The 27,612-nt window shown below is 35.1% G+C and overlaps 1 protein-coding gene across 1 annotated transcript in view; it reads right to left on the bottom strand.

The window, feature by feature from the left end:
- Positions 1-1,252: 1,252 nt before the first annotated feature.
- The window catches only part of gabrg2 (gamma-aminobutyric acid type A receptor subunit gamma2), a 96,624-nt gene continuing 70,264 nt past the window's right edge, over positions 1,253-27,612 (bottom strand). The window contains exons 8-10 of the mRNA XM_067375744.1: positions 17,159-17,364; positions 11,249-11,272; positions 1,253-1,531 (exon numbers count right to left, since the gene is read on the bottom strand). Of these exons, the coding sequence (XP_067231845.1) occupies positions 1,253-1,531; positions 11,249-11,272; positions 17,159-17,364 (509 nt within the window). The remainder of the gene's footprint in view (positions 1,532-11,248; positions 11,273-17,158; positions 17,365-27,612) is intronic.

Here is a 27,612-nt window from a genome sequence, read left to right as displayed (position 1 = left end):
TTAATTTACAACATAAATGAATACATGGAGAAAAAAAAAAAAATGCTTGTAGACATTTTGCAGTTTGTTTGACATTGTTTCTGGAAAACCTAAGACAGTGCTAGTAAAGGAAAACTTTGTTTTATACCATCTTAGTTCTATAGTTAATTTTGTTAACCAAAACAAAATAATAATAATAATAATAACAACAGGGAAAGAATATGACTATAGTAGACTACAGTATACTCACCCCATCAACTGAAAGATGAGCTGGACTAACTTCTGGTTAATATTTATTCTGTGGGTATTTACCACAGCTATCCACGGATGGATAGGAGGCTCATACTGATACCCAAAAGGATGCAAAAATTGAAAACAGTACTTTTACATATAACAATATCATTGTGCATTTATAAATGACAGACATCTAGAAGTGGCCATAAATGATAAATGTAGCTGTACTGTTCAAGTTAAGCTTTCCTGACCTTTTTTTTTTTTTTTTTTTTTGCCTTTTATCAGTTGATGATAATAATAATAAAAGACTTTTGCTAATTTTGGCCTAAAAGGTGCATGCATTATTCAGTATTCATTATTTACAACATTTGTACAGGTGACCAAACATTTTACCAGCCGTGACCACGCATGAAAAAAACTCTTTTCAAACACTTACATTTTTACATTTGATCTTTAGAATGCACAAATAATAAAATGCTATTGGACACATTTGTTAATACTTGATTGATTGCTTTTACCTCATATAGGCCTGACAGCCATGCATTTGGATAAAGTGTCTCAAAAAATCTCGTTAGTGCTTACTCTTAAGGGGCCTAAAAGAGCATGTAGGCATGCAGTACTCATATTTTCTGCTTTTTGCCCAACCAATTCTGGATGAAAAATCTTACAGATGCAGGTTTCCACTCTCTGCCCCTTCTGTTTCTTTTTTTTCTTCTTTTTTTCTTCTTTTTGCTACAACTTTTGCTTTATGCACAAGATATACTTTCTAGAAAAAAAGATGTAAACATAGACAAACCAACAATTCACATATTACATGAATGCACAAAAAATCGTAAACTGTAAAACAAACTAATAAATAAATAAATAAGTTTAAAAAAATTGCACATAACATAGACCGGAAAAACAACAACAACAACAACAACAACACAATGCAACTTAATGTTTTCAGTGGGTTCCCATTTCCAAGAAAGGGTCTTGCTGGAATCTGTAACATAAAATAAGGCCAGCCTTTATATAGGCCTATATATATGTATATATTTTAAAGATAGAGATAGGAAAACCAGTAAACTACATTGAATAGACCAAATGCAGTAGGAAAGAAAATGCGGGCATAAGAGTCTATCTTAGCAACACGGATGTGTAAACGGCCGTGCCGCCACGCTCCTGAACGACAGTCCTCAAAGCAGCAGAAGAAGCTGGTGCAGTCCTTCCCATCCAGACATTCATAACCGTATTCCTCGTCCCGCTCCTGCATGTGGGTGGCGTTGTTCATCTGGATGGCAGTGGCTGAGCGCGGGCGGATGTCCACAGTGGGGGCCTGCTTTTAGAAGAAAACACATAATTAGCGAGGGTCACATCAATTACAAGGGACATCTCGACCAGCTGTTAGTGTCTGCGTTTAAAGGTCTGTCAATAAGTGCTTTGCCCCTAATTCTGTGGGTGGAATGTATTAACTGATTTGTGACTGCATTATTTGTCTGTAAAAGAGCTGTTTGTTTGTTTTTTACTTACTACTTGAATGAATACTCAATTAATATCATGGCTGTTCAATGTACAATTATCTGTCTGTTAAATTTATTATATTGTTGTTCAAAGATTACATTACACTAGTACAGTGGTTCCCAGATTTTAGAGTGGCGTATCCACTGTGGCATTTAACATCCTTCAGCTTATACCCCCTTTCCTCCACTATAACTGCATTCACACCTTTTCCATTAAGTGACAATATTTGCCCTTTAAATTATTCTTCAGGTGCATTTTTTTTAACCTTTATAAAGTTTATCTAACCCTTTTAAATGTATGTAATGTTTTGTCATATTCTGAAAATTCCATTAATTTAACTATTAATATAATAAATATATTAAAATAAATCAATAATTTAATAAAATTAAATTATATCAACAAAAGCCATTTTGCACTGCAGTGGTATAAGTCGAATCTACAGTAGATTTACACACTGTTTAATGCTGCTCAGTGGCATAAATTCAATTACAATGGCATAAATAATATTGGGCCCTATTTTAAGGCGGGTTGTGCACCCGCCTATAGAAGCATATTACTAATGCACTCTTTAAATAATAAAAATAAATAAATAAAAATACTACGCCATTGACTTTAGAGCAGGGATTTATTGGTCAATGGCAAAGTCGTTTTCAGTTGCCTCAAAATAGCAACACGCCAACAATGCACCTGAACACACCTCATTTTCAGACCAGCATTTGCTATTTAAACAATATGGCGCTGGATGTGAAAATGATAACTGTTCAACTAACAAAAAACACTTGCGTCACGCCTGGTGTCACTTTGCGCCAGGGGTATGATAAGGCCAATAGTTTTACAGTAAATACAAATGTTTAATAGAGAAATATGAAATTATGGTTTTAAATATTAAACTAAAACTGCCAATACGTAGCAGCAAGTCACTGGGCCCAATTTTAACGATTTACGCGTATGGTCTGAAGCACATGGCGCAGATGCACTTGGTCCGAATCCACTTTTGCTAGCTTAATGACAGAAAAAAATGTTTGGAACACACCTAATTTTCAGACCAGGGCGAACAGATGGGCACAAGTGCATTTACTATTTAAACAACGTGAAAATTATAAACTGTGTCGGGCAGAAACTAGCAAAAAAAATTTGCGTCATCCCTGGTGTGACATGCGCCGGGTGTATGATAGAGCCCACTGCCTTTAAGAGTGAGTCATCAAGTCATTCATTCATTCAGTGCTGTATTTATGAATGTGTCATTGAATCATTGACTCTCCCGATTCATTCAAAGCCATTCATTCATTCTGCTACTACTATTTTGTAGCTAAACAGAGCAAACAATATTGAATATATAATGTACGTCACTTAATATTGCCTTTTTGTTTGTTGAACTGATGTATAAAATCAAATGTTACATTTGCAATCATGTGGATTTTTGGGAAAGATTGTATTCTTGCTCATATAATTTATGACCAAAATTAAAGACTTACAGGGGTAAATCGAAGGATTTTAATCTTAAATTGATCTTTATGCACTCAATGTTTCTATATTTGTTCTTCATGCTAGTAAGCACTAAATCCTCACTTTTACAAAGGTACATTGTTGAGAACAGCACTAATATATCTAAGGCAGCAGTACTCTGCATGCAATTTATCATATCCACGCTGCTTGTGTGGATACAGTCAGTTTTGACTGCAAAAGATGAGGTAATCTGATTGGATGTCATGTATTTGACCTGTTATGGCACTACCGTTTTCCCGTTTTTACACTAGATGTGTCATTTACTTTTAGAAATACATGCTCTGTTTTAATGTTAAGGTGGGGTAGAATTAAATGAATGGCAAAACTCAGCATTTTGTTTGCGTCTGTCACCTCACGTACCCCAGTTTGGGAACCACTGCACAAGTATATGATGTATTGTGCAAAAATAATAAAGCATTATTGCATCATTTACTTGGCAAAAATGTCATCAGAATGACGCAGGATAAAAAGATAAGTGTCACTACAGCAACGTTTCCCATGTAAGACTATACATGGCACTTTTTAACAGGGTACTGTGTCAAAATGCAGAAGAACAGCGAAATAATTAATTATTAATATCCATTCAATCTTGTATCTTGGACAGAAGCAGAACTGAAATATATGTATAAATATACACTTGAAATACAAGATGTTATAAGACCTGCTTGTCAATATTTCCCATCAAAGCCAAGAGAAATAGGCTCATTTGGGACATATCCACATTTCTGGACTCACAATCATTTTGCCCAGCACTGGAAGGGGTGCTTCAAATCCCTTTGAAAAACGAAGCACAACCAGCTGTTCATGCTGGCTTCTCTGGGTGTACATTATGTAGCATTTAGGACAGAGCCACCTGAGGCTGTGTTAAAACGGATCATGTGACTCGCTTCTCAAAGGGTTTCACAGAAGCGTGTGGAAAGCAAAGAGCACAAAGAGACTGCCAAGTGAAAAGAAACAAATACAGAGGAATTGGCAGCTTTAACTGGATGAAATACGACAACCTTCAAGAGAAACTGCATGTCCTGGCTTACATATGTGTGTGTGTGTGTGTGTGCGCGCACGTGTGTGTAATTAATTCAAAATGCTTTTCTATTAACTGTGGTTCTCAACTAGTTGGCTATTAGGTTGTAAGTCTGACAGGGTCCCAGGGAAAGTAATAATAATAATAAGAATAAAAAAGCATAATAATACCTAATCCGAATTTAGCTCCAACCCTAATCAAACTACCTGAAGTAATCTTGAATCCAGTTGTGTCCTAAAGCCCTTATATGGAGATGATTTCCATGTGTTTGATGAAAATTACTAACCTTGGGTTTGCGGTCACTCATTTAGAATAGCTTACTACACATTAATTAACAACAGAATGAGGTTAATAACAAATTCTTGGAATAATTGTCCTGTGTGTAAAAAATGTGAACTTTCTGCAAAATGATCTGCTAAATTTTTAGTGAATTATACCCAGTGCTTGTTGTCCAGTGTAAAATCTAGGTCCTGAAGAAAAACTAGTTGAGAACCACTGGTATAGTCTGGTATGTATGGACGCTTGTTTCCGCCTCTAAATAAAATAAAAAAGTAAAACTCACAATTCTGACTTTATTTCTCAGGATTGCAAGATTTAAACTCGCAACTGCAAGTTATGAAGTCAGAATTTGGTGATATAAAGTCATAACTGCATGATATAAAGTCAGAATTGTGAATTATAAGGTCAGAGTTGCATGATATGTACTCACAATTGCATCTAGTAAAGTCTTGCAACTGATTTTTTTTTCTCAGAATTCGGACTTTATAACTCTCAATTCTGACTTTATATCTCGCAATTCTGACTATATAACTTGTAATTCTGACTTTATATCTCACAATCCTGACTTTATAACTCGCAATTCTGACTTTATTTCTCACAATTCTGACTATATAACTTGTAATTCTGACTTTATAACTCCCAATTCTGACTTTATAACTCTCAATTCTGACTTTATATCTCTCAATTCCGACTTTATAATTCGTAATTCTGACTTTATAACTCTCAATTCTGACTTTATAACTTGTAATTCTGACTTTATAACTCGTAATTCTGACTTTATAACTCACAATCCTGACTTTATAACCCACCATTCTGACTTTATAACCCACTATTCTGACTTTATAACTCACAATCCTGACTTTATAACCCACTATTCTGGCTTTATAACTCCCAATTCTGACTTTATATCTCGCAATTCTGACTTTATAACTCCCAATTCTGACTTTATATCTCGCAATTCTGACTTTATAACTCCCAATTCTGACTATATAACTCCCAATTCTGACTATATAACTCCCAATTCTGACTTTATAACTCCCAATTCTGACTTTATAACTCCCAATTCTGACTATATAACTTGTAATTCTGACTTTATAACTCCCAATTCTGACTTTATAACTCACAATTCTGACTTTATATCTCACAATCCTGACTTTATAACTTGCAATCCTGACTTTATAACTCTCAATTCTGACTATATAACTTGTAATTCTGACTTTATAACTCCCAATTCTGACTATATAACTTGTAATTCTGACTTTATAACTCCCAATTCTGACTTTATAACTCACAATTCTGACTTTATAACTCCCAATTCTGACTATACAACTCCCAATTCTGACTATATAACTTGTAATTCTGACTTTATAACTCCCAATTCTGACTTTATAACTCCCAATTCTGACTATATAACTTGTAATTCTGACTTTATAACTCCCAATCCTGACTTTATAACTCTCAATTCTGACTTTATAACTCCCAATTCTGACTTTATAACTCCCAATCCTGACTTTATAACTCACAATTCTGACTTTATAACTCCCAATTCTGACTATATAACTTGTAATTCTGACTTTATAACTCCCAATCCTGACTTTATAACTCTCAATTCTGACTTTATATCTCGCAATTCTGACTTTATAACTCGCAATTCTGATTTTATAACTCACAATCCTGACTTTATAACTTGCAATTCTGACTTTATATCTCACAATCCTGACTTTATAACTTGCAATCCTGACTTTATAACTCTCAATTCTGACTTTATATCTCCCAATCCTGACTTTATAACTCTCAATTCTGACTTTATATCTCGCAATTCTGACTTTATAACTCGCAATTCTGATTTTATACCTCGTAATCCTGACTTTATAACTTGCAATTCTGACTTTATATCTCACAATCCTGACTTTATAACTCTCAATTCTGACTTTATATCTCCCAATCCTGACTTTATAACTCACAATTCTGACTTTATATCTCCCAATCCTGACTTTATAACTCGTAATTCTGACTTTATAACTCTCAATTCTGACTTTATAACTCCCAATCCTGACTTTATAACTCGCAATTCTGACTTTATAACTCACAATTCTGACTTTATAACTCGCAATTCTGACTTTATAACTCACAATTCTGACTTTATAACTCGCAATTCTGACTATATAACTCGTAATTCTGACTTTTTTAACTCGCAATTCTGACTATATAACTCGTAATTCTGACTTTATAACTCTCAATTCTGACTTTATAACTCGTAATTCTGACTTTATAACTCTCAATTCTGACTTTATAACTCGCAATTCTGACTATATAACTCTCAATTCTGACTTTATGACTCCCAATTCTGACTTTATAACTCCCAATTCTGACTTTATATCTCACAATCCTGACTTTATAACTTGCAATCCTGACTTTATAACTCTCAATTCTGACTTTATATCTCCCAATTCTGACTATATAACTTGTAATTCTGACTTTATAACTCCCAATTCTGACTTTATAACTCCCAATCCTGACTTTATAACTCGCAATTCTGACTTTATAACTCACAATTCTGACTTTATAACTCGCAATTCTGACTTTATATCTCCCAATCCTGACTTTATAACTCACAATTCTGACTTTATATCTCCCAATTCTGACTTTATAACTCACAATTCTGACTTTATAACTCGCAATTCTGACTTTATAACTCGCAATTCTGACTATATAACTCGTAATTCTGACTTTATAACTCTCAATTCTGACTTTATAACTCGCAATTCTGACTATATAACTCGCAATTCTGACTTTATAACTCACAATTCTGACTTTATAACTCGCAATCCTGACTTTATAACCCACTATTCTGGCTTTATAACTCCCAATTCTGACTTTATAACTCCCAATTCTGACTTTATATCTCGCAATTCTGACTTTATAACTCCCAATTCTGACTTTATATCTCGCAATTCTGACTTTATAACTCCCAATTCTGACTATATAACTCCCAATTCTGACTATATAACTCCCAATTCTGACTTTATAACTCCCAATTCTGACTTTATAACTCCCAATTCTGACTATATAACTTGTAATTCTGACTTTATAACTCCCAATTCTGACTTTATAACTCACAATTCTGACTTTATATCTCACAATCCTGACTTTATAACTTGCAATCCTGACTTTATAACTCTCAATTCTGACTATATAACTTGTAATTCTGACTTTATAACTCCCAATTCTGACTATATAACTTGTAATTCTGACTTTATAACTCCCAATTCTGACTTTATAACTCACAATTCTGACTTTATAACTCCCAATTCTGACTATACAACTCCCAATTCTGACTATATAACTTGTAATTCTGACTTTATAACTCCCAATTCTGACTTTATAACTCCCAATTCTGACTATATAACTTGTAATTCTGACTTTATAACTCCCAATCCTGACTTTATAACTCTCAATTCTGACTTTATAACTCCCAATTCTGACTTTATAACTCCCAATCCTGACTTTATAACTCACAATTCTGACTTTATAACTCCCAATTCTGACTATATAACTTGTAATTCTGACTTTATAACTCCCAATCCTGACTTTATAACTCTCAATTCTGACTTTATATCTCGCAATTCTGACTTTATAACTCGCAATTCTGATTTTATAACTCACAATCCTGACTTTATAACTTGCAATTCTGACTTTATATCTCACAATCCTGACTTTATAACTTGCAATCCTGACTTTATAACTCTCAATTCTGACTTTATATCTCCCAATCCTGACTTTATAACTCTCAATTCTGACTTTATATCTCGCAATTCTGACTTTATAACTCGCAATTCTGATTTTATACCTCGTAATCCTGACTTTATAACTTGCAATTCTGACTTTATATCTCACAATCCTGACTTTATAACTCTCAATTCTGACTTTATATCTCCCAATCCTGACTTTATAACTCACAATTCTGACTTTATATCTCCCAATCCTGACTTTATAACTCTCAATTCTGACTTTATATCTCGCAATCCTGACTTTATAACTCGTAATTCTGACTTTATAACTCTCAATTCTGACTTTATAACTCCCAATCCTGACTTTATAACTCGCAATTCTGACTTTATAACTCACAATTCTGACTTTATAACTCGCAATTCTGACTTTATAACTCACAATTCTGACTTTATAACTCGCAATTCTGACTATATAACTCGTAATTCTGACTTTTTTAACTCGCAATTCTGACTATATAACTCGTAATTCTGACTTTATAACTCTCAATTCTGACTTTATAACTCGTAATTCTGACTTTATAACTCTCAATTCTGACTTTATAACTCGCAATTCTGACTATATAACTCTCAATTCTGACTTTATGACTCCCAATTCTGACTTTATAACTCCCAATTCTGACTTTATATCTCACAATCCTGACTTTATAACTTGCAATCCTGACTTTATAACTCTCAATTCTGACTTTATATCTCCCAATTCTGACTATATAACTTGTAATTCTGACTTTATAACTCCCAATTCTGACTTTATAACTCCCAATCCTGACTTTATAACTCGCAATTCTGACTTTATAACTCACAATTCTGACTTTATAACTCGCAATTCTGACTTTATATCTCCCAATCCTGACTTTATAACTCACAATTCTGACTTTATATCTCCCAATTCTGACTTTATAACTCACAATTCTGACTTTATAACTCGCAATTCTGACTTTATAACTCACAATTCTGACTTTATAACTCGCAATTCTGACTATATAACTCGTAATTCTGACTTTATAACTCTCAATTCTGACTTTATAACTCGCAATTCTGACTATATAACTCTCAATCCTGACTTTATAACTCACAATTCTGACTTTATAACTCTCAATTCTGACTTTATAACTCCCAATCCTGACTTTATAACTCGCAATTCTGACTTTATAACTCACAATTCTGACTTCATAACTCGCAATTCTGACTTTATAACTCACAATTCTGACTTTATAACTCGCAATTCTGACTATATAACTCGTAATTCTGACTTTTTTAACTCGCAATTCTGACTTTATAACTCGTAATTCTGACTTTATAACTCTCAATTCTGACTTTATAACTCGCAATTCTGACTATATAACTCTCAATTCTGACTTTATGACTCCCAATTCTGACTTTATAACTCCCAATTCTGACTTTATATCTCACAATCCTGACTTTATAACTTGCAATCCTGACTTTATAACTCTCAATTCTGACTTTATATCTCCCAATTCTGACTATATAACTTGTAATTCTGACTTTATAACTCCCAATTCTGACTTTATAACTCCCAATCCTGACTTTATAACTCGCAATTCTGACTTTATAACTCACAATTCTGACTTTATAACTCGCAATTCTGACTTTATATCTCCCAATCCTGACTTTATAACTCACAATTCTGACTTTATATCTCCCAATTCTGACTTTATAACTCACAATTCTGACTTTATAACTCGCAATTCTGACTTTATAACTCACAATTCTGACTTTATAACTCGCAATTCTGACTATATAACTCGTAATTCTGACTTTATAACTCTCAATTCTGACTTTATAACTCGCAATTCTGACTATATAACTCGCAATTCTGACTTTATAACTCACAATTCTGACTTTATAACTCGCAATCCTGACTTTATATCTCCCAATCCTGACTTTATAACTCACAATTCTGACTTTATATCTCCCAATTCTGACTTTATAACTCACAATTCTGACTTTATAACTCGCAATTCTGACTTTATAACTCACAATTCTGACTTTATAACTCGCAATTCTGACTATATAACTCGTAATTCTGACTTTTTTAACTCGCAATTCTGACTATATAACTCGTAATTCTGACTTTATAACTCTCAATTCTGACTTTATAACTCGTAATTCTGACTTTATAACTCTCAATTCTGACTTTATAACTCGCAATTCTGACTTTATACCACGCAATTCTGACTTTATAACTCGTAATTCTGACTTTATATCTCGCAAGTCTAACTTTATATCTCGTAATTCTGACTATATATCTCGCAATTCTCACTTTATAACTCGCAATTCTGTCTTTATAATTCGCAATTGAGTTTATATCTCGAAAGTCTGAGAAAAAAAAAGTCAGAATTGTGAGATAAAAAGTCACAATTACTTTTTTTTTTTTTTTTATGTCAATGCGGAAACAAGCTTCCATAGGTATACAATGGTTACACAATGATATAATTCCCTTTCTTCCAAATTCCGGAGAACTATTTTCTGGTACTTAGTGAAAGTTAAATATGTCTGTGCCCCATGCACATTGACTTTTAAAAGATTACTATAGCTAAATCTGCCAAAGCCATCAGGCTTATGCTATTTAACTGGGATAAAGGTAATCAGCGTGGTTGTCTATTTCAAGCTGTTAAGGCTCTGCTGACTATTTCTGTCAGGTTTAAAGCCTCATATACAAGCACACAGAGAGGGAGGAAGGCGGCCTCTTTTTAATTAAATGAAAGATGCAAATATTTCAGCCATTGCTGTTCTAAGTAAAGTAAGAGTCTGTATGCTGGTAAGTGTGCCCCTCTGCCTTTCCTAGCACAGGAGGTTCAGTACTAAAACTTACTAGATGTTAGTGCAGTGAATCTAAAGACCAGACACAAGAGCAGTGTGGTTGCGCAGAATGCAGAAACATGCATAATTAGTGAAGTTTACATGAGCAATATACCTTTGAGGAAAAGAGCCGCAGGAGCTTTTGTCCACACAGGAAACAAAAAAATATTAGAAATTGAAAAGAACACAAATACAAACAAACCAACAATAACAACAAGAACAACATAAAATACATACAATATAATATAATATAAAAAAGGTTCTGAAATATACATAGACAGAGGAAGGAAGGGGTGCAAGGCAGCATATCTTAACAAGTTCACTGCATGTTGTAAAATACGGAATAAATATGCTCATTCCTAAGAATAACACATCTACAAAGTGCAAGGATAATTTTAAAATACTATCAAAGTTATACTTAAATACAGTACTATTTGACATGACTCATCCTATCAGAATTTACAGCTTGGAAACAGACATTTCTTATATATCTAACAAATCAGGCCTTTATTCATATAAGGGCATGTGTGTAGCAAACAATCATTACCAAACAACAAAAGAACAACATAATCGCCTGAGGAGGAGACTGGTACACTTCCACTCTGCACAGATCAAAACACTTCTTCAGCAAAACATATCATTTTATTTGATGAGTTTTTCTTCAGTGTGTGCCTTTGACTGGTTACCAAACTGTCAAATGTGGTTTTAAAATCATTACTCATTAATCTGCCTAACATTTTAAACCCCAAAATCCAATAAGACTTTTCTGGCACCCCTTTAATCATCTGAAAGTGGAACCACCCCATTTACTGAGATCTACCCTCCTCAAACTACAGATATGAGCACCATGCTGAGATGAAAATCTAAGGCTGCACTTCAAACCTGCTGCTAAAATTATTTGGATTAATGTGTTAGTTGACCTAAAATTGAAAATTCTGTCATTAATTACTCACCCCCATGTTGTTCCAAACCTGTAAGACTTCAATTCATCTTCGGAACACAAATGGAGATTTTTTTTGATGAAATATAAGAGCTTTCTGTCCCTCTATTGACAGTCTACACAACTACCACTTTGACACTTCAAAAAGTTCATAAATAGATCGTAAAACTAATCCATATAAACTGAGTGGCTTAATCCAAATTTTCTGCAGAGACTTGGATTGCTTTATATGATATAATTTAAGCTTTTGTTCACATATAAACATTGATCAGCAAACATAAACAGAAGCTCACCCAAACCTGCTTGATGTACGAGAACAAACCTCTTTTCTGCGTGTCATTTGTTTTACATTTGGACCATGTTGATCAATTCAGGTGTGGTAAGCTTAGAATAGAACTTTTTTAACCCTCTGGAGTCTGAGGCTGATTTGGGGTCCTGGAGAAGTTTTGACATGCCTTGACATTTGTGCTTTTTTCAGTTGTTCATAAACAAATTAATGGCAAAGGTGTCATTACACTGTATTCAGCACAAACTAGGCTACCATAATATGTGAGGAACATGTATGTACATGTTTGTATTTTTTAAGGAATAACGTTTATGCATGGTTATTAAAAAAAAAAAAAAAAAACTGAAATAAGGCCAAAAAAATGTATTAAATCTGTGTTCACAAGACTTCTAGGTACTGGAGGTTGTAGAATAGAATTTTTGCTTTAAAATGATGTAAAATTATCCTGCCTACTCGTTCATATAAAACAATGTATTGATTTAGTTTTTGTAAGACACTTTTTGTCAAGAAACAGTATGCGTGGAGGTCATGAATAATGATTCACACCTGAAAAGACAAAAAAATCGCATAATGAGTTGTAATGACCTGCATATCAATGAGCTCTTTCAGTCAGGTAGGCTGTGAAAAAACCCTCTGTGATCATGTCTCAAGCTCATCATGGTGTAAATCAAACATACAGAAAAAACAGCAATACTGTGAAATATTATTACAATTTAAAATAATGGAATTCTATTATATACTTTAAAATATAATGTATTTCTGTGATGCAAAGCGTCTGAACATTCGTGTTACCTCTATTGCATTTCATATAGGCTTTTAGCTTAAAAGCATGCACATTTGGAGAAATACTGATGGATTCTCATGTTTATGTCAATTTTCTATACAGAGGGGTAATATTTATTTAATATTTATTGTCATCACTGTGAGCGCTAGATACTGTGTTTTCAATTCATACTTGCAGCCGGAGGGCGCTCTGTGCACCTTTAGTCCACACATGACTCTAAAGAAGAACATTGTGACCAAGCCATGTGACATTCCAGGAAATAACGGCATGTCTTCCAGAGGTCGCTAACCATAGCTTTAACGTGCAGATAAAAACTTTTGAAGACAATAAATACACAATTGCAACGATGTATGCATGTATTGCCTCAGAATTTGCATCTGAATAGAGATCTCTCCATAGGCGTGACCACATTAGCAGATAATGAGCTGAATCACGGGCGTCTGACATGTCTATTTTCATACAGATTACATAAATACAGAATGTTTGTTTTCGATTTGACTTACACGATTTAAAACCTGACATTTCAACGTTTCTTTAGACATAAGTCTAATTTTTGTGTGATTAGTATTCACTAAGTTACAGTTCATTTTCTGAGAACTATCAGATTGGACTTCGTTCAGAGGGAGACGAGAGATCACACATCATGTTAGTTTTCTTTATTTTGTAAAAAGCACAACATTTTGTTTTTACTCTGAGTGTACACAAATAAAAGAAGATATTCTATAGTTTCAATTGATATATTACTTATGTCTCTATGACAAAAAATGACGGAGTATTTTAAGTCTGTTTTGCTGCAATGTGAAAAAAATGCAGAGTAACACACAAGAATTAACCTCATTGGTTGTAGCGGAAGTTCAAATGTGCTATGTAACACAAGAATGAACCTGATTGCTTCTTGTAGAAGCTCAAACGTGCCGCGCAACACTCGAGAATGAACCTGATTAGTTTTTGTAGAAGCTCAAACGTGCCGCGTAACACAAGAATGAACCTCATTGGTTCTAGCACATCAAGCGAACATTCTTGAGCTTCTGTTTACCACAACTGATGTCTGAGTTGATGAATGTTTATATGTGAATACAAGCATAAATTAAATCTGTTCTTCAGAAAATTTGGACTAAACCACTCAATTAATTTGGACTAGTTTTGATCTCTTTATGAACTTTTTGAAGCGTCAAAGTTTCAGTTGTGGAGCTGTCTATGTAGGGACAGAAAGCTCTCAGATTTAATCAAAAAGATCTTCATTTGTGTTCCAAAGATGAATGAAAGTCTTATGGGTTTGGAATGATATGAGGGTGAGTAATTAATGACAGAATTTTCTTTTTTGTGTGAAGTATCCCTTAGTACATCACTGCTCAGAGACACTGTTCAACAGAGGTGGTCCACACTGGCAAAGCTGATCAGGAAGGAAGACCATGTGGAGGAAGTTTCTAGCATTCACACTACAGCTATGTTCTGAAACCTAGTGAGCTGTCTCATTGCCTACATAAGCATGTTGGAATCTTATTAGTGACTGATTTTAAATGCTCTGCATAGACAGCAACTATCGATTACTTCGATGCAAAAAGCACAGAAGAGACTCATCTAGCACTCAAATTTGATTCCTACAGAGTTAACATTAAAGACTTACCATGTTGCTAAGCTAACAACATGAAACTGTAATAAGCACAACTTACATACATACAGTAGAATACAATACATACAGACTACAATGTTACATACCGATTAAAATACATAGCATACATAAACACTTTTAACAGTATTTTTTAACCAGCTGAGACTAGTTTATCAATTTGATCAATTCTCAGCAAACTGCAGAATATACTCTTCCAGTCAAAGGTCTGGATACAAATACTTCTATTTTCGACATTTGAGTCATCAAGAATATTTATTTGTCCACCATCGGGCCAAACCCTTCTCGTTGCTTAACCGTTCCATTCCACGCCGATCTGGTCCAGTCGTTTAGTTTATATAATGCACCTTGCTGACGAAAAAGAAGGATACTAGGCCTATTTAATCATTTATTTGAATGATAAAAAATGTACTAACAACTCAGAATATGAATTATTGTCAAGGGCAGGTAATTTGGATGTAATGGATAATACAGATACGTTATTACAATCCATTGCATTACAAGCTTTGAAAGTCCAAATTGTATAGTCCTAGCAATGTCAATGGACTACTTGCACAACTACTTCCACGTTCTACTTATTACTACTCAGGAGTTTCTGGTAACAGCATTCAGCGCACCTACATACAGATAGTTAATCATGAAAATCCAGATTATTACTACTTTTTTATGGCTGTCAATTGATTAAAACAATGAATCATGTTCTCTGCATTAGCATGAATTATCTTGAATCTGCCAAAATGTTCCTATAAATATATTTTCTTTCCAACTGTGCATTCTGAATAATTAATAAACTAGCCACTAACCTGCAACAGTCTAGTGCTCGTATTCTCATTTAACAGTGTTTTTCTCTTTCTGATCATATTTCATATCTGTTGAGTTTACATTTTAAAATGAATTTGATAAAAAGCATAGCTGCATGCATTTCTGCTTTTTCAGATCGGTTTGGGTTCTTTACACAGTAATCATCAGAATATAATTTATATTTGCATAATTTATAGTTATTACTACAATAACTACATGTAACGTGTAACAATGACACTGTAAAATAAAGTGTTAATGATAACTGTGACTTTTTATCTCACAATTCTGACTTATTTTCTCAGAAATTTGAGATATAAACTCGCAATTGCAAGCTATAGTCCAATTCGGAGAAAAAAACGGAAATTTTTGCTTAGAATTGCGAGTTTAAATATCACAATTCTGACTTAATAACTTGCCACGGAATTAAAAAATTAAAGGATAATTGCGTCTTTTTATATTGCAATTCTGACTCTTATCTGACACTCTTCTGATTCTCAGAATTGTGAGATATAAACAGTAACACTTTAGTATAGGGAACACATAAACTATTAACTACAATTTTCCTTCAATAAACTCCAAATTTACTGCTTATTAATAGTAAGTAAGTTAGTTGTTAAGTTTAGGTATTGGGTAGGATTAAAAATGTAGAATAATGCCATGCAGAATAAGGCATTAATATGTGCTTAATAAGTACTAATAAATAGCCAATATTCTAGTAATATGCATGCTAATAAGCAACTAGTTAAAAGACCATAAAATAAAGGGTTACCATATAAACCATATAAAAGTCCAATTCTGAGGAAAATCAGGCTGACTTCTTTTGCTCAGAATTCTGACTTTATAACTCACAATTGTGAGTTGATATATCATGTAATTCTGAGAACAAAAGCAGAATTGCGAGTTTATATAATGCATTTCTGAGAGAAAAAGTCAGAATTGTAAGATAAAAAGTCCAATTACCTTTTTTATGTTTTATTTAGTGGCAGAAACAAGCATCACAAAGCTAAGACTACTGCAAGTATTCAATTATACTTGATGTTTATGAAAGCAAATCAAAAACTGAAGAGAATTTTGGTCCGAGAACACGCTGTCATCGTGCGTGCCGAACCAAGCTCAAGTGGAAATACTATAACCGGTCCCTAACGTTCTTACAACCGCTTGGCCCAATGGTGGAAAAGTGACTTATGATTCCAGCTCTTTACAATCAGTACAATCAATACTCCCAAACAATTTGAGGTATATCATACACTATATATACACTACCTTAACCTCACCTTGTGCCTCTTAGGATTTCTAATCCAGAAGAATACAAGTGGTGCTGTCTTAGAATTTCACCAGAGCAAGGTCTCCTCTCCACATTAGGAGCACATTAAGCCTAGAAATGCTGTCTAGGCAGCTCACTAACTTGTGGAAGGAGTACTTTAGAGTACTCAATCCTTGAACCTAAAATAAACTACCAATTGCAGATCTCAAATAGGCTAATCTTAGAATTCGAAGAATACTTACAACATCGGTAGCAAATATACTTTATAATATTGCTGTACTGTAGGTGATAATGTGAATTGCTTTAGAAAGTGTACTCACAGGATTTTTCCTCTTCTTGTCTTTGTTTTTGCTGGGCTTGCGGTTGCTCACAAAGTAGTGGAGAGTTCCATACTCAATTAGAGCGGCGAAAACAAAGATGAAGCACACCGATACGAAGAGGTCCATAGCTGTGACGTACGACACTTTGGGTAAGGACTTCCTAGCAATGGTACTCAAAGTGGTCATGGTAAGTACAGTTGTGATTCCTGGGGAACAAAGGAAATGACACTGAAATAAGAGAATGAAGATTTCAAAATATGTTGCATATGTATTACTGAGGTTAAATCGGTGATATTAATATTTTACTGTACATGGCTAGTCCACACTTGTGGTTTTGCTTTTAATCCCCAGTGGACAACAATAAGCACTCATTTAAGAGACAACGTAAAACAAATTATTATCATTGTAATGAAAATATAAAATAATAAGGTAAGGTGAATGTATAAATACTGCATATTTACTATTTGATTAATTGAATATTAAATTAAATTAATTTTGTATATTCATGAGTGTGAATTTTAATTGAATTGGTCAGAACCCACAAGATGTTAATTTGGATTTGATTCTTCATATAGCTCCTTCTTTGAAGCGACTTTGAAGTAAATTAGAGCATTTTTGGGGATTAAGTATTATGTACTATTAAAAACTACACTTACAGAAGATACAGTGCATTCAGAAAGTATTCAGACCCCTTCATTTTTTTCATGTTGTATGTTGCAGCCCTTATGGGAAAAAATGCTTTATTCTTTCTACACAATATACACTACAAATTACTTTTTGATGAGAGAACAAGATTTAGAGGGGTTTTTAGAAAGCAGTCTACTTGTAATATTAATCTTTACTTGTAAATATGAAGATTCAGTGACTTTAAATTGTAGTTTTGACCACCCCTGAAATGGGTCAAACCATTGACATCACCTGAGCAGTTTAAACCTTGCTTATTCAAGGATGAGCAAATATAAATAAAGACATACTGCACTTGCAAATCACCAAGCCTTTTAAGGGATGACAAGACCAAAAGCAATACTGACTTAAAAGTCATAAGCTCATCTGAAGATGACTCAAATGGCTAAAAAGGAGGGCTTGTCAAAGCCTCCAACACCACAGGTATATCCCAAAACAGAATGCTTACTAGGCAGAAAATTATCAACTGTCTCGCAGTTGTTGTTTTTTTGCTGTTTTTACTAAACTTTACTGGTGAGCATCTTGAGACAAAACAATGGCATATTTTAAGATATGTCAGTGCAAGTTGCTTTCAGATAAAACAGCTCAAACACGCATTTTAGTCTGGGACTAGGCTTAAACCTTGTCTGTGAAACCAGGCATGAATGTCTGCCAAGTCAGGTCCACAACCTGAGGATGAAGCCTCCACTTCCTGGGCCTAAGCCCATGTCTCGACAGCAGGTCTGCCCTCTCATTCAATATCCTCGAATGTGAACTGCCCTGAGCAAAAAAGGAACTTGCCTTGGGACCAAAGCAGAATGCACAGACTGACCTAGACAACGGACCCTGTGTTGAGCCAAGGAGAGGCAAAAAGACTGATCACACAGGAGACAGTCATACCTGCATCGTGCAAGAAACCAGGATCATTCCTGGAAAAGTTGTTTGCTGCCTCGGCAGTAACACGCTTATGGGTGTCCAACCTCAAGCCCATCCTTAATAAATGATCAAGAACTAAGTGCCCGATGCTGGACCACCAATTCCTGTGCTAAAATCAGCTGTCAAGGTCATTTAGAACTGTGGCCGAAGGAATGATGTTGAGTGAAGTCAGCAACGAGAGAGCGAGTTCAGGAGCAGAGCGGTAAGAAAGTGGGTCAGTTTTCTGATAACTGTTTGTTTCCTCTCTCAGTAACAGACGGGGAGAGAGGATATAAGCTGACTGCCTGGGATGGGAAAAGATAGACAAGCCTGACCCAAAAAGAAATAATACTGAAACGATCTTGCTGAATACACACAACCTGGGGCCTCAACAGGGCCATACATTTTGTAAACATCTGAGGAGCAAGGCCAGGCCAAAAAAAGATCCCGAAATTGGTAAGCCCCAAAAGCAAACTATAGCAACTTCCTCTCTCTCTAAACAATCTGAAATTGGAAGTAATCATCCTTAAGAATGATTCTGACAAACCAATTAATTCTGAAACTGAACACCCTGAGCGTCAGAGGACACAAATTCAGAATAGGATGCAGACCTTCTCTCTTTTTCATTACCAGAAAATACTGGCTGCAAAATCTAGTTCCCCTTTTGAGGAGGATATGCCTCCTCTGGGTTCAGTTGTGGCCTAATATTCAGAGAATCTGACTTATAACCCAGAGGTTGTGGGTTCGAGTCTCAGTACTGGCAGGAAATGTAGGTGGGGGGAGTGAATGAACAGAGCTCTCTTCCACTTTCATTACCCACAACTGAGGTGCCCTTGAGCAAGGCACCTAACACCTTTTTTCCAAAAGTCAAGTGAAGTCTCCTTTATATATATAGCACTTACATATTTTTTTTCAAAGCATCTTATCAGTGATAAACAGGAAAATAATGATTCAATGATGCAAACAGAATTCAATTCTGCTGTAAAGCAGTTCTATAAGTACAATAGTAAACAGTAATTATTCAGTTGAAGTTCAATGTTGATTTAGTTTGGTTCAATACTTGTGTAAAGTTCATCAATTATGGAATGTGTTCAATTCATCTATAAAGCAGCTTTGGAGAAAACATTGATGTCATCATCAGCTCATTTCAGTTCTCATCCAATAGTATCAGTCCATTCAAGTCAATAATAATGTAGAATATTAAGTGTCCCTATCTACACCACCAAATAACTGAACGGAGATGACCGAGAGGTGTGGACCTGTGGAGCCACCACATAAGGGGGAGATAACCTCCTGGGACAAGACAAAGAGAGTAGTCTGCATCTCTGACCAGGACTGACAAACAGCTGGCCAAGGCCAAGAAGACTTAGCTGCCTGCCTCAGGTTAACATGTTGACGGGGATGCGGCCCAATCTCTCTGAAAGATTGCCAAAGCTGCCTCACCACGGGTCATTGCAGAGAACTGGAGCAGAAATTACTCAAAGGTGGTGCAGGCTCTCAAACTCTGCATGGAATAAGATACCAAAAAGTAGCTTACTGCTGTTTCGAAGTCTGAAACTTATTGATGACAGCAGAAACAGTGTCCCAAAAAAGCATTGCAAGCCTCTGAATGAGCCTGGTCTCTAGACAAACGTACCTGTGGGAAAGTTTTCGTGAGTCGCAAAATACGTACCAGTACGTACGTATCACTTCAGTTTCAATGAAATGAACTGTCATGAACTGTCCACTGAGTGACGCTAGAAGCGTGTTCATTTTTTTGCCGGAACAGATAAAAATGAATATGGTACACTATTATGACATTGGTTTTTATACGAATCACCACAGTTCTGATTTGAAATTTGTCCAGTGAGTGGCGCTAAAAGCGATGTAAAATCCAAAATATATTTGTTTGCTTATATTCGTACAAAAGAAAGAGAAATGAGAATAAAGCATTACTGTCATTCTAAAACTTTAGTATTGCGGAAAATTAGACAATGTGCTAAGTATCGAATTAACATGTTGAAAACCCAAGCATTTAACACACTTTTACGTGTCTTTGCTTTAGATCTTCCAAAACGGCATCGTGCTCACCCTGATTTCCAAGGAGAATAATCCTCTTGAAGTGCATCGCTGACCACAATGAATCATTATACAACAACTAACGCAAGCAGATCTTTCTAAAAAAGAGAAATCTGAGCTCTAGACAGGAGACATTAGAAGAACATCACTGATATTTTTTGCACATGGTATCAGTTGGTCTCAAGGTTGGTTGCAGTAAGACGAGGACTGTTGAGGATCTTTTCCAATAGAATGTTTATTCAAAGAAAACATCCTGAATATTGTTTCATTGCTATGCTGACGATACTCAAATCTATGTGCCTTTTAAGCAAAACGACAACCATAGTTTAAGTTATTTATCCTCTTGTTTGTTGGATATTAAATCAATGATGTCCCTAAACTTCTTAAATCTCAATGAGACTAAGACTATGGCAATTGTGTTTGGACCTCTAGCTGTCTCTGGCAGCGTAAATCAAGTGTTAAGTAGTTTGGCCTCTAATGTTAAGCCTTTTGTCAAAAATTTGAGTGTTGTCTTTGATTCTGCTTTGAAATTTGATAAGCGTATAAATGCATGGTTAAATCTAGTTTCGTTCCGTTAAGACTCCTAGCCAAGGGTAAGAGTTTTTCTTTCCTTTTTCTTTTAATCTTTTTCGGAGTTCAAGAGAGTTATACATGCCTTTATTTCATAACGACTAGACTACTGTAGTTCAGTTTTTACAAACAGTCCAAAACACAGCTGCTAGACTTTTGACTGGTACTAGTAAAGGTGAACATATTACCCTGTCTTACTCTCATTGCACTGGCTACCAGTCTGTTTTAGAACAGAGTTTAACATTTTATTTTTGTTTTTAAGTTTTTTAATGGACCTTAAATGGACCTCTTATCTTTTTCATCTTTTAAGTATAAATTCACCTGCTAGATGTCTAAAATCTTTGGATCAGAAACTCTTACTGGTCTCTCGGTCCAGGCCGCAGAAAAGGGGTGACCAGGCTTTTGCCATAGCCAGCCCTAAATTGCGGAACAGCCTATGGCTTTCTATCAGAACGATTACAATAGAATCACCTTTTCAAGCATAACTAAAAACCTATGTTTTTAGGAAGGCTTATTATCGTTGAGTCTAAATGGGGCTATTCTAAGTATCAATTATATGTGTTTGTGTTGTGTTTTACTCCTGTACAATTCTACTTATTCTAGCTTTTTTAACTGATATTGTTTAGCACAATGTTCAACTATTGTTGTTTTTATTGTGATTTATGAAAAAACTGAGTTTGAGATCGTTTGAGTCAGTGTGTGAGAATAAAGGGGATTGTACTAATCGATGGGGGGCAGTCGTGGCCTAATGGATAGAGAGTCGGACTTGTAACCCAAAGGTCATGGGTTCGAGTCTCAGGTCCGGCAGGGATTGTTGGTGAGGGGAGTGAATTTCCAGCGCTCTCCCCACCTTCAATACCACGACTGAGGTGAGACCCTTGAGCAAGGCACCGTACCCAACTGCTCCCCGGGCGCCGCAGCAATGGCTGCCCACTGCTCCGGGTGTGTGTTCACGATGTGTGTGTTCACTGCTGTGTGTGTGCACTTGGATGGGTTAAATGCAGAGCACAAATTCCAAGTATACTTGGCCACAAGTCACTTCACTAAGTGGTTCTCGTCTTATTTAAATGACAGAACTTTTGTTGTGGAATTAGGGAGTTCTGTTTCCACCTCTGGGTCTATCTGTTCTGGGGTTTATCTAGGTTCTTGTCTTGGCCCTATCCTGTTTTCTCTTTATATGCTTCTGTTGGGATTAATCTGTCAAATCCACAACCTGGCATATTGTTGTTATGCAGAAGACACTCATTTGTATCTACCCATGAAGTGTAATGATATAAATGCCCTCTGCTGTGATTGGCTAATTTCATCGCACCATATCCACACTCTCCTTTACAACATGTTATGTGTTTTGATACTTGAGATGGCAAGTGCGATAAGAGCCGTTTGAGCCTGAGTCAGATTTCAAGGCAGAAGAAATTGAAACGACCAGGTATGTACTGATTTTATTAGCAACACTCAAACAATGATTTGCTTGGTGTCTTAATAATGTTAAACACTAGTTTGACGTTTATTACAAACACACTGTAACACCATGTCTACACCGGACACGAGAGGCGCAATGTAATAAAAGACCCATTATAATTAACAAATGCTGTCTACACTGGATGTGGTAAGACACAACATTAGAAACTCCTGACAGTAAACTGATGCCTTGTTCAATTTCTGATGTACTCCATGCAATCGTGCTACTTCTAAAATGAAGGACAAATGGATTTGAAATGTTCGACTTGTTCAGTGTAGACGTGGTGAGAAAATAAGTGTACTTACCTGACAAAATGCTTGCCATTACCAGAGATGGGCATAAATACACCAAAATGTAAATTAAAATACAAAATACCTCAGTTGAAATGTATCAAAATAAAATACCAAATATTGGGTCTCATTCATGAAACACGAGCAGAACAAATTTTTGTGTAAATCGCGTGTAAAGTGGTTCTGGCGTAAATTTTCGGATTCATTAAAATGTTTGTATTTTCCAAATGTTAGTTGGTACGAAAGAAATCTACACCTGCTCCCAGCCACGCGTAAATAGTGCGTTTAACATCCGAACGTTTTGCTCATTAATAAGGCTGCATTTTAATTCATCTTAATAAGGTACATATTTACAGCATTTTGAAAAAAATATTATATATAATAATTACATATGTTTTTTCTTTTTACTTTTATTGTGAGAGCCAGTAATAGCATCTGCAAAACGGAGCACTTTAATCAAATAATTAATTGATTTCAATAGGGCTGGGCAAACTAATGGCCCCTTAATTGTTATGGAAATTGTTTCCTATAAAATGGCCAAAATCCTTTGTTTGGTGTCATAATATGATGCCCATATATAGTTGTCAGTTGGATTTAATGGGCGGGATTTAGGGTAACTGAAAATAAGCGTGCACGCGCGTCCCATTTACGACTGAATGGAATTCATTAACACACACACACATTTCACTATCACTTCTGACGTTTACGAAGTATTTGTGAATCAGGAGAAGAGTTTTCGGGAAGGTCTCTTTACGTGCAAATCACTCACATATTTACTCGTATATTTACCAATGTTTCATGAATGAGACCCATTGTGTAGAAAAAATGTATTTAAATACAAATACGGAATTTTGTATTTTGAAAATACACAAAATACATGTGAAATTGGTGAAGTAGGCTGAAATCTATCCAAGGCTACATCTGTTCACATTTTCCCCAATCCCTCTGCTCCCGGAGTTCTAGAGAGTGGGCGTAGCCCCTGAGGAGGATCAAATCCTGAACTCTGGTATCTCAACAGAGGCTGTTGAGACCATTACAACTCTAGAGCTCCCTCCACGAGGGAACTTTATGTCTTAAAGTGGGGTCTCTTCACTTTATGGTGCAGAGAATGCCAGTTGGATCTAGTTTACTGCCAGGTTGGTTCAGTGCTGTAGTTCCTTCAGGATTGTGTTTCTGCTTGGTGATCCCCCTCCACGCTAAGGTTTACGTGGCAACCATAGCTGATGGCTGACCGACATTTTATTCCCCTCACAGGCAACCTATTGGAAAGCCCGGATGAGTCATTAGTTGGGAAATAAAATAACCCTTTCGCACGTAAGTTTAAAATATTCTGGCTGACCCCCCAGCATGAGTTTTTCAAGGCGTATCACGTATCACTTTATTTAGAACGTATCACTTTATTGTTTCCATGGTGATGCGTCATTGCTTGTCATGTTACACACCGCAGCGCTGTATGACTGATGATCTGCTTTTATTTCAGTTTTCCTTTTTTTATTCAAAATATTGACTAATTTGTTAACTATAACATGAAATATATGATATTTCAATTGTCAAATATGTGAAAGTGGATGTGTTTTGCTGTTTAAACAACTTTATAATGATTGCGTTAGTTGAGCTATACAAGTTATGGGCGTCGCCATGTTAGTTTGTGCCGCAGGTTCTGTTGGATTCACAACATCTTATATGTATTTAAACATCAGAAACCTAAAATAAACATTATGTGGTTGAAAACACTAAATATTTGTGATATATAAAAAGTTCTGCGCGCGTCCATCTCTGGTTTAGAGATGGACGCGCACATTTGAATTTGGCAATTGATCACGTGATGCACTGCACTGAACGTTCTAATCACACCGGTGTGATTGTACACGTCAAAGGGATAAATAAAGTAATAAAGTAAAATAATGAATAATAATTATATAATAACGAAAAATTAAAATACACCCCCCCCACCCCACCCCCGACGATATCATCGTCCATCATGATGTTTTACTGTAAACATCATCAACTGCCAATTTAGGGGACATCGCCCAACCCTACTGCTTACCACGCACCTTTGGGCGATGGATCTTTAAGTAGACACCCTCTGGTATCTTGTTTCCTTCGTGGCACTTTGAGGTTAAGGCCCGCATTTCATGCGAGTGTTCCGGTCTGGAATTTGGCCATGGTTCTAGAGGGGTTGTTCCTGGCACCCTTCGAACTATTGAAGCTGTTTCAGAGAAATTACCTTACTCACAGTATGGCTTTTCGCTAAGTAGTCTTGCAGGCCTTTTATCCTCAACCATTCATGTCATCAGACCAAGATAAGATTAATTTAGATCCTACAGCTGGACTTGGACCCTGCATCAGGGTGCTTCTGTCCTAAGCTGTCCTCGACATGATTCACACAAGGCACTTAACATTCCCAAAGCATTATCTTCGACGCAGCGTAGAAGTTCCCTCGAAAGAGGACATCTCGGTTAAGACTGTAATGATTAAGTTTCATGTTTCTTTATCACTCTAATGTTTCAATAACTCTTGCCAATTAAAAGCTGCATGGATATATTTGCATACTGCAATATATAAAAGATACAAAAAAACTTAAATCGATTCACATTTTATTATTTTCGCCACAATATACTGTATATTGTCATATCACTAGCAAGCAGTAATGCTAAAACAAATTTGACTAGCTAGTTGATAAAACCAATGATGATTAACAATCAAGACTGAATGGCTAAACTTATTTTTACAAATATTACTATACTGCACAAAAAAGTGCAGTATGGGAATATTTGATTTGAATTCAACCTCTAACAAACACAGAAAGAATCCAGGTCCACATTATAGTTCAGCAATGCATCACAAATGGAGAATCTATCACTATCTATCTATTTCTCTGTCATCAAATATGAAAAATAGAGTCTGAAAGCTTTCAAATGATATATAGTTTATCACGATTACTTAAGGTTTAGACTAAGATATTGTTAAAAGAAAGTAATGGCAAAAGTCCCACATGCTTAAATTGTGGTTAAAAACATTTTTTCTGTTATTTATTTTTTGTAATTTGTGAAAAGTATTGACATTAAAAGTTTACAGTTTGTATCTGATTCTTTGATGTTTTCATAGTGTAATCTTTGGGGAAACTGAATCCAATGTGGGTCAATTTGACCCTCTCCAACAAAATCATACCCAGAAATCGAACATAATACAAGGGTTAAATTGAAGAATCTCTACTCTTTTGCAAGTAATTGTCCTCAGATGCATTGAAATTTATAGTGGTGTGTATGTGGTGTTTTATTGTATTTGTGTAACAGGTGTTTTGTAATCTTGATTTTGCAAAACACTTTGGTCAGATTGCGTTGTTTTTAAATGTGCTATAGAAATAAATGTTGACTGAACAAATGAACAGGAACTAAACACACAAAGAAACTAAACTAAGAAGACTAAACATGACAATAATGATAGATATTATGCAGCATGCTGTATATCATCCTAGATGCATGATGCTAAGTATCAGATACACATCCATGTGCATACAAGGGATTTAGATATATGTTCTGTTTAAATTTACATATTTACATTTTTTTCATCTAATGGAGAAACTCATTAGCTTCTTAGATTAATTCTGCAACATCCAAACCAGTGCCTTTGATAACTGTGATACTTGGTCGAATGATGCACAGGACCTGAAACTAATCTCAGAGCCTTTAAATAATCCTATTTTGGCCCAGTACAAATATTTGAGCAGTGATTTGAATTACAATTATGTTGATTAGTATGCTGCCAAAAGTGGCAATTGGAAGATTTAAAAGAACAAGTACATTCTAACAACGATTACAAGAGAACAGAAACAAGAAATTTGCTTTCAGGAAAATATGTACATGCTTTTAAATGCTGATGCAGCACATTCATATTGCACTGCATAATATCATCAATATACATTATATTTATACAATTTTAAAAATTAACACAGCAAAAATCTTCTTCTTGATCAGTATTTCTGTATTGGTTTCCAGTAAAACACATCTAAACAGCTTAATAACAAGATGTGTTTTCAGAATATACTGAATTAAGTCAATTTTTCTTACATTTGTTTTTGCCCTCCCTTCTTGTTTTAAGCATAAAGGTTAATACATTTAGTGGTGTTTATAAGTAAGACAAGATAAAACCTTTTGCCTTTGAAATAAGAAAAATGAATTTAATTCAAGATAAATTCTTTTAATTATTGGGTCCCATCCATCCATTCATTCATTCATTCATTCATTCATTCATTCATTCATTCATACTGTGTACATACGTTTTTGTACTTATATTCTAAAAATACCTGAATGTAATTACATCTGTAATTAATTTCTGTAATTACATTTAAGAACTACACTGTTGACCCATCCCTTATACCTTGACCCACACTTAAACCTACCCATACCGCTAAACCTGTCTCTAACCTTACCCGTAACCCTCCTCAATAGCATCAAAAGTGTTTTGCAATACAATATGATGCAATTTTTGATGCA

Source organism: Chanodichthys erythropterus, chromosome 22 (assembly GCF_024489055.1).
Source record: "Chanodichthys erythropterus isolate Z2021 chromosome 22, ASM2448905v1, whole genome shotgun sequence".
Classification (NCBI taxonomy): Eukaryota; Metazoa; Chordata; class Actinopteri; order Cypriniformes; family Xenocyprididae; genus Chanodichthys; species Chanodichthys erythropterus.
The sequence above is the reverse complement of the archived record's forward strand: the minus strand, read 5'-3'. Positions and strand labels throughout refer to the sequence as shown.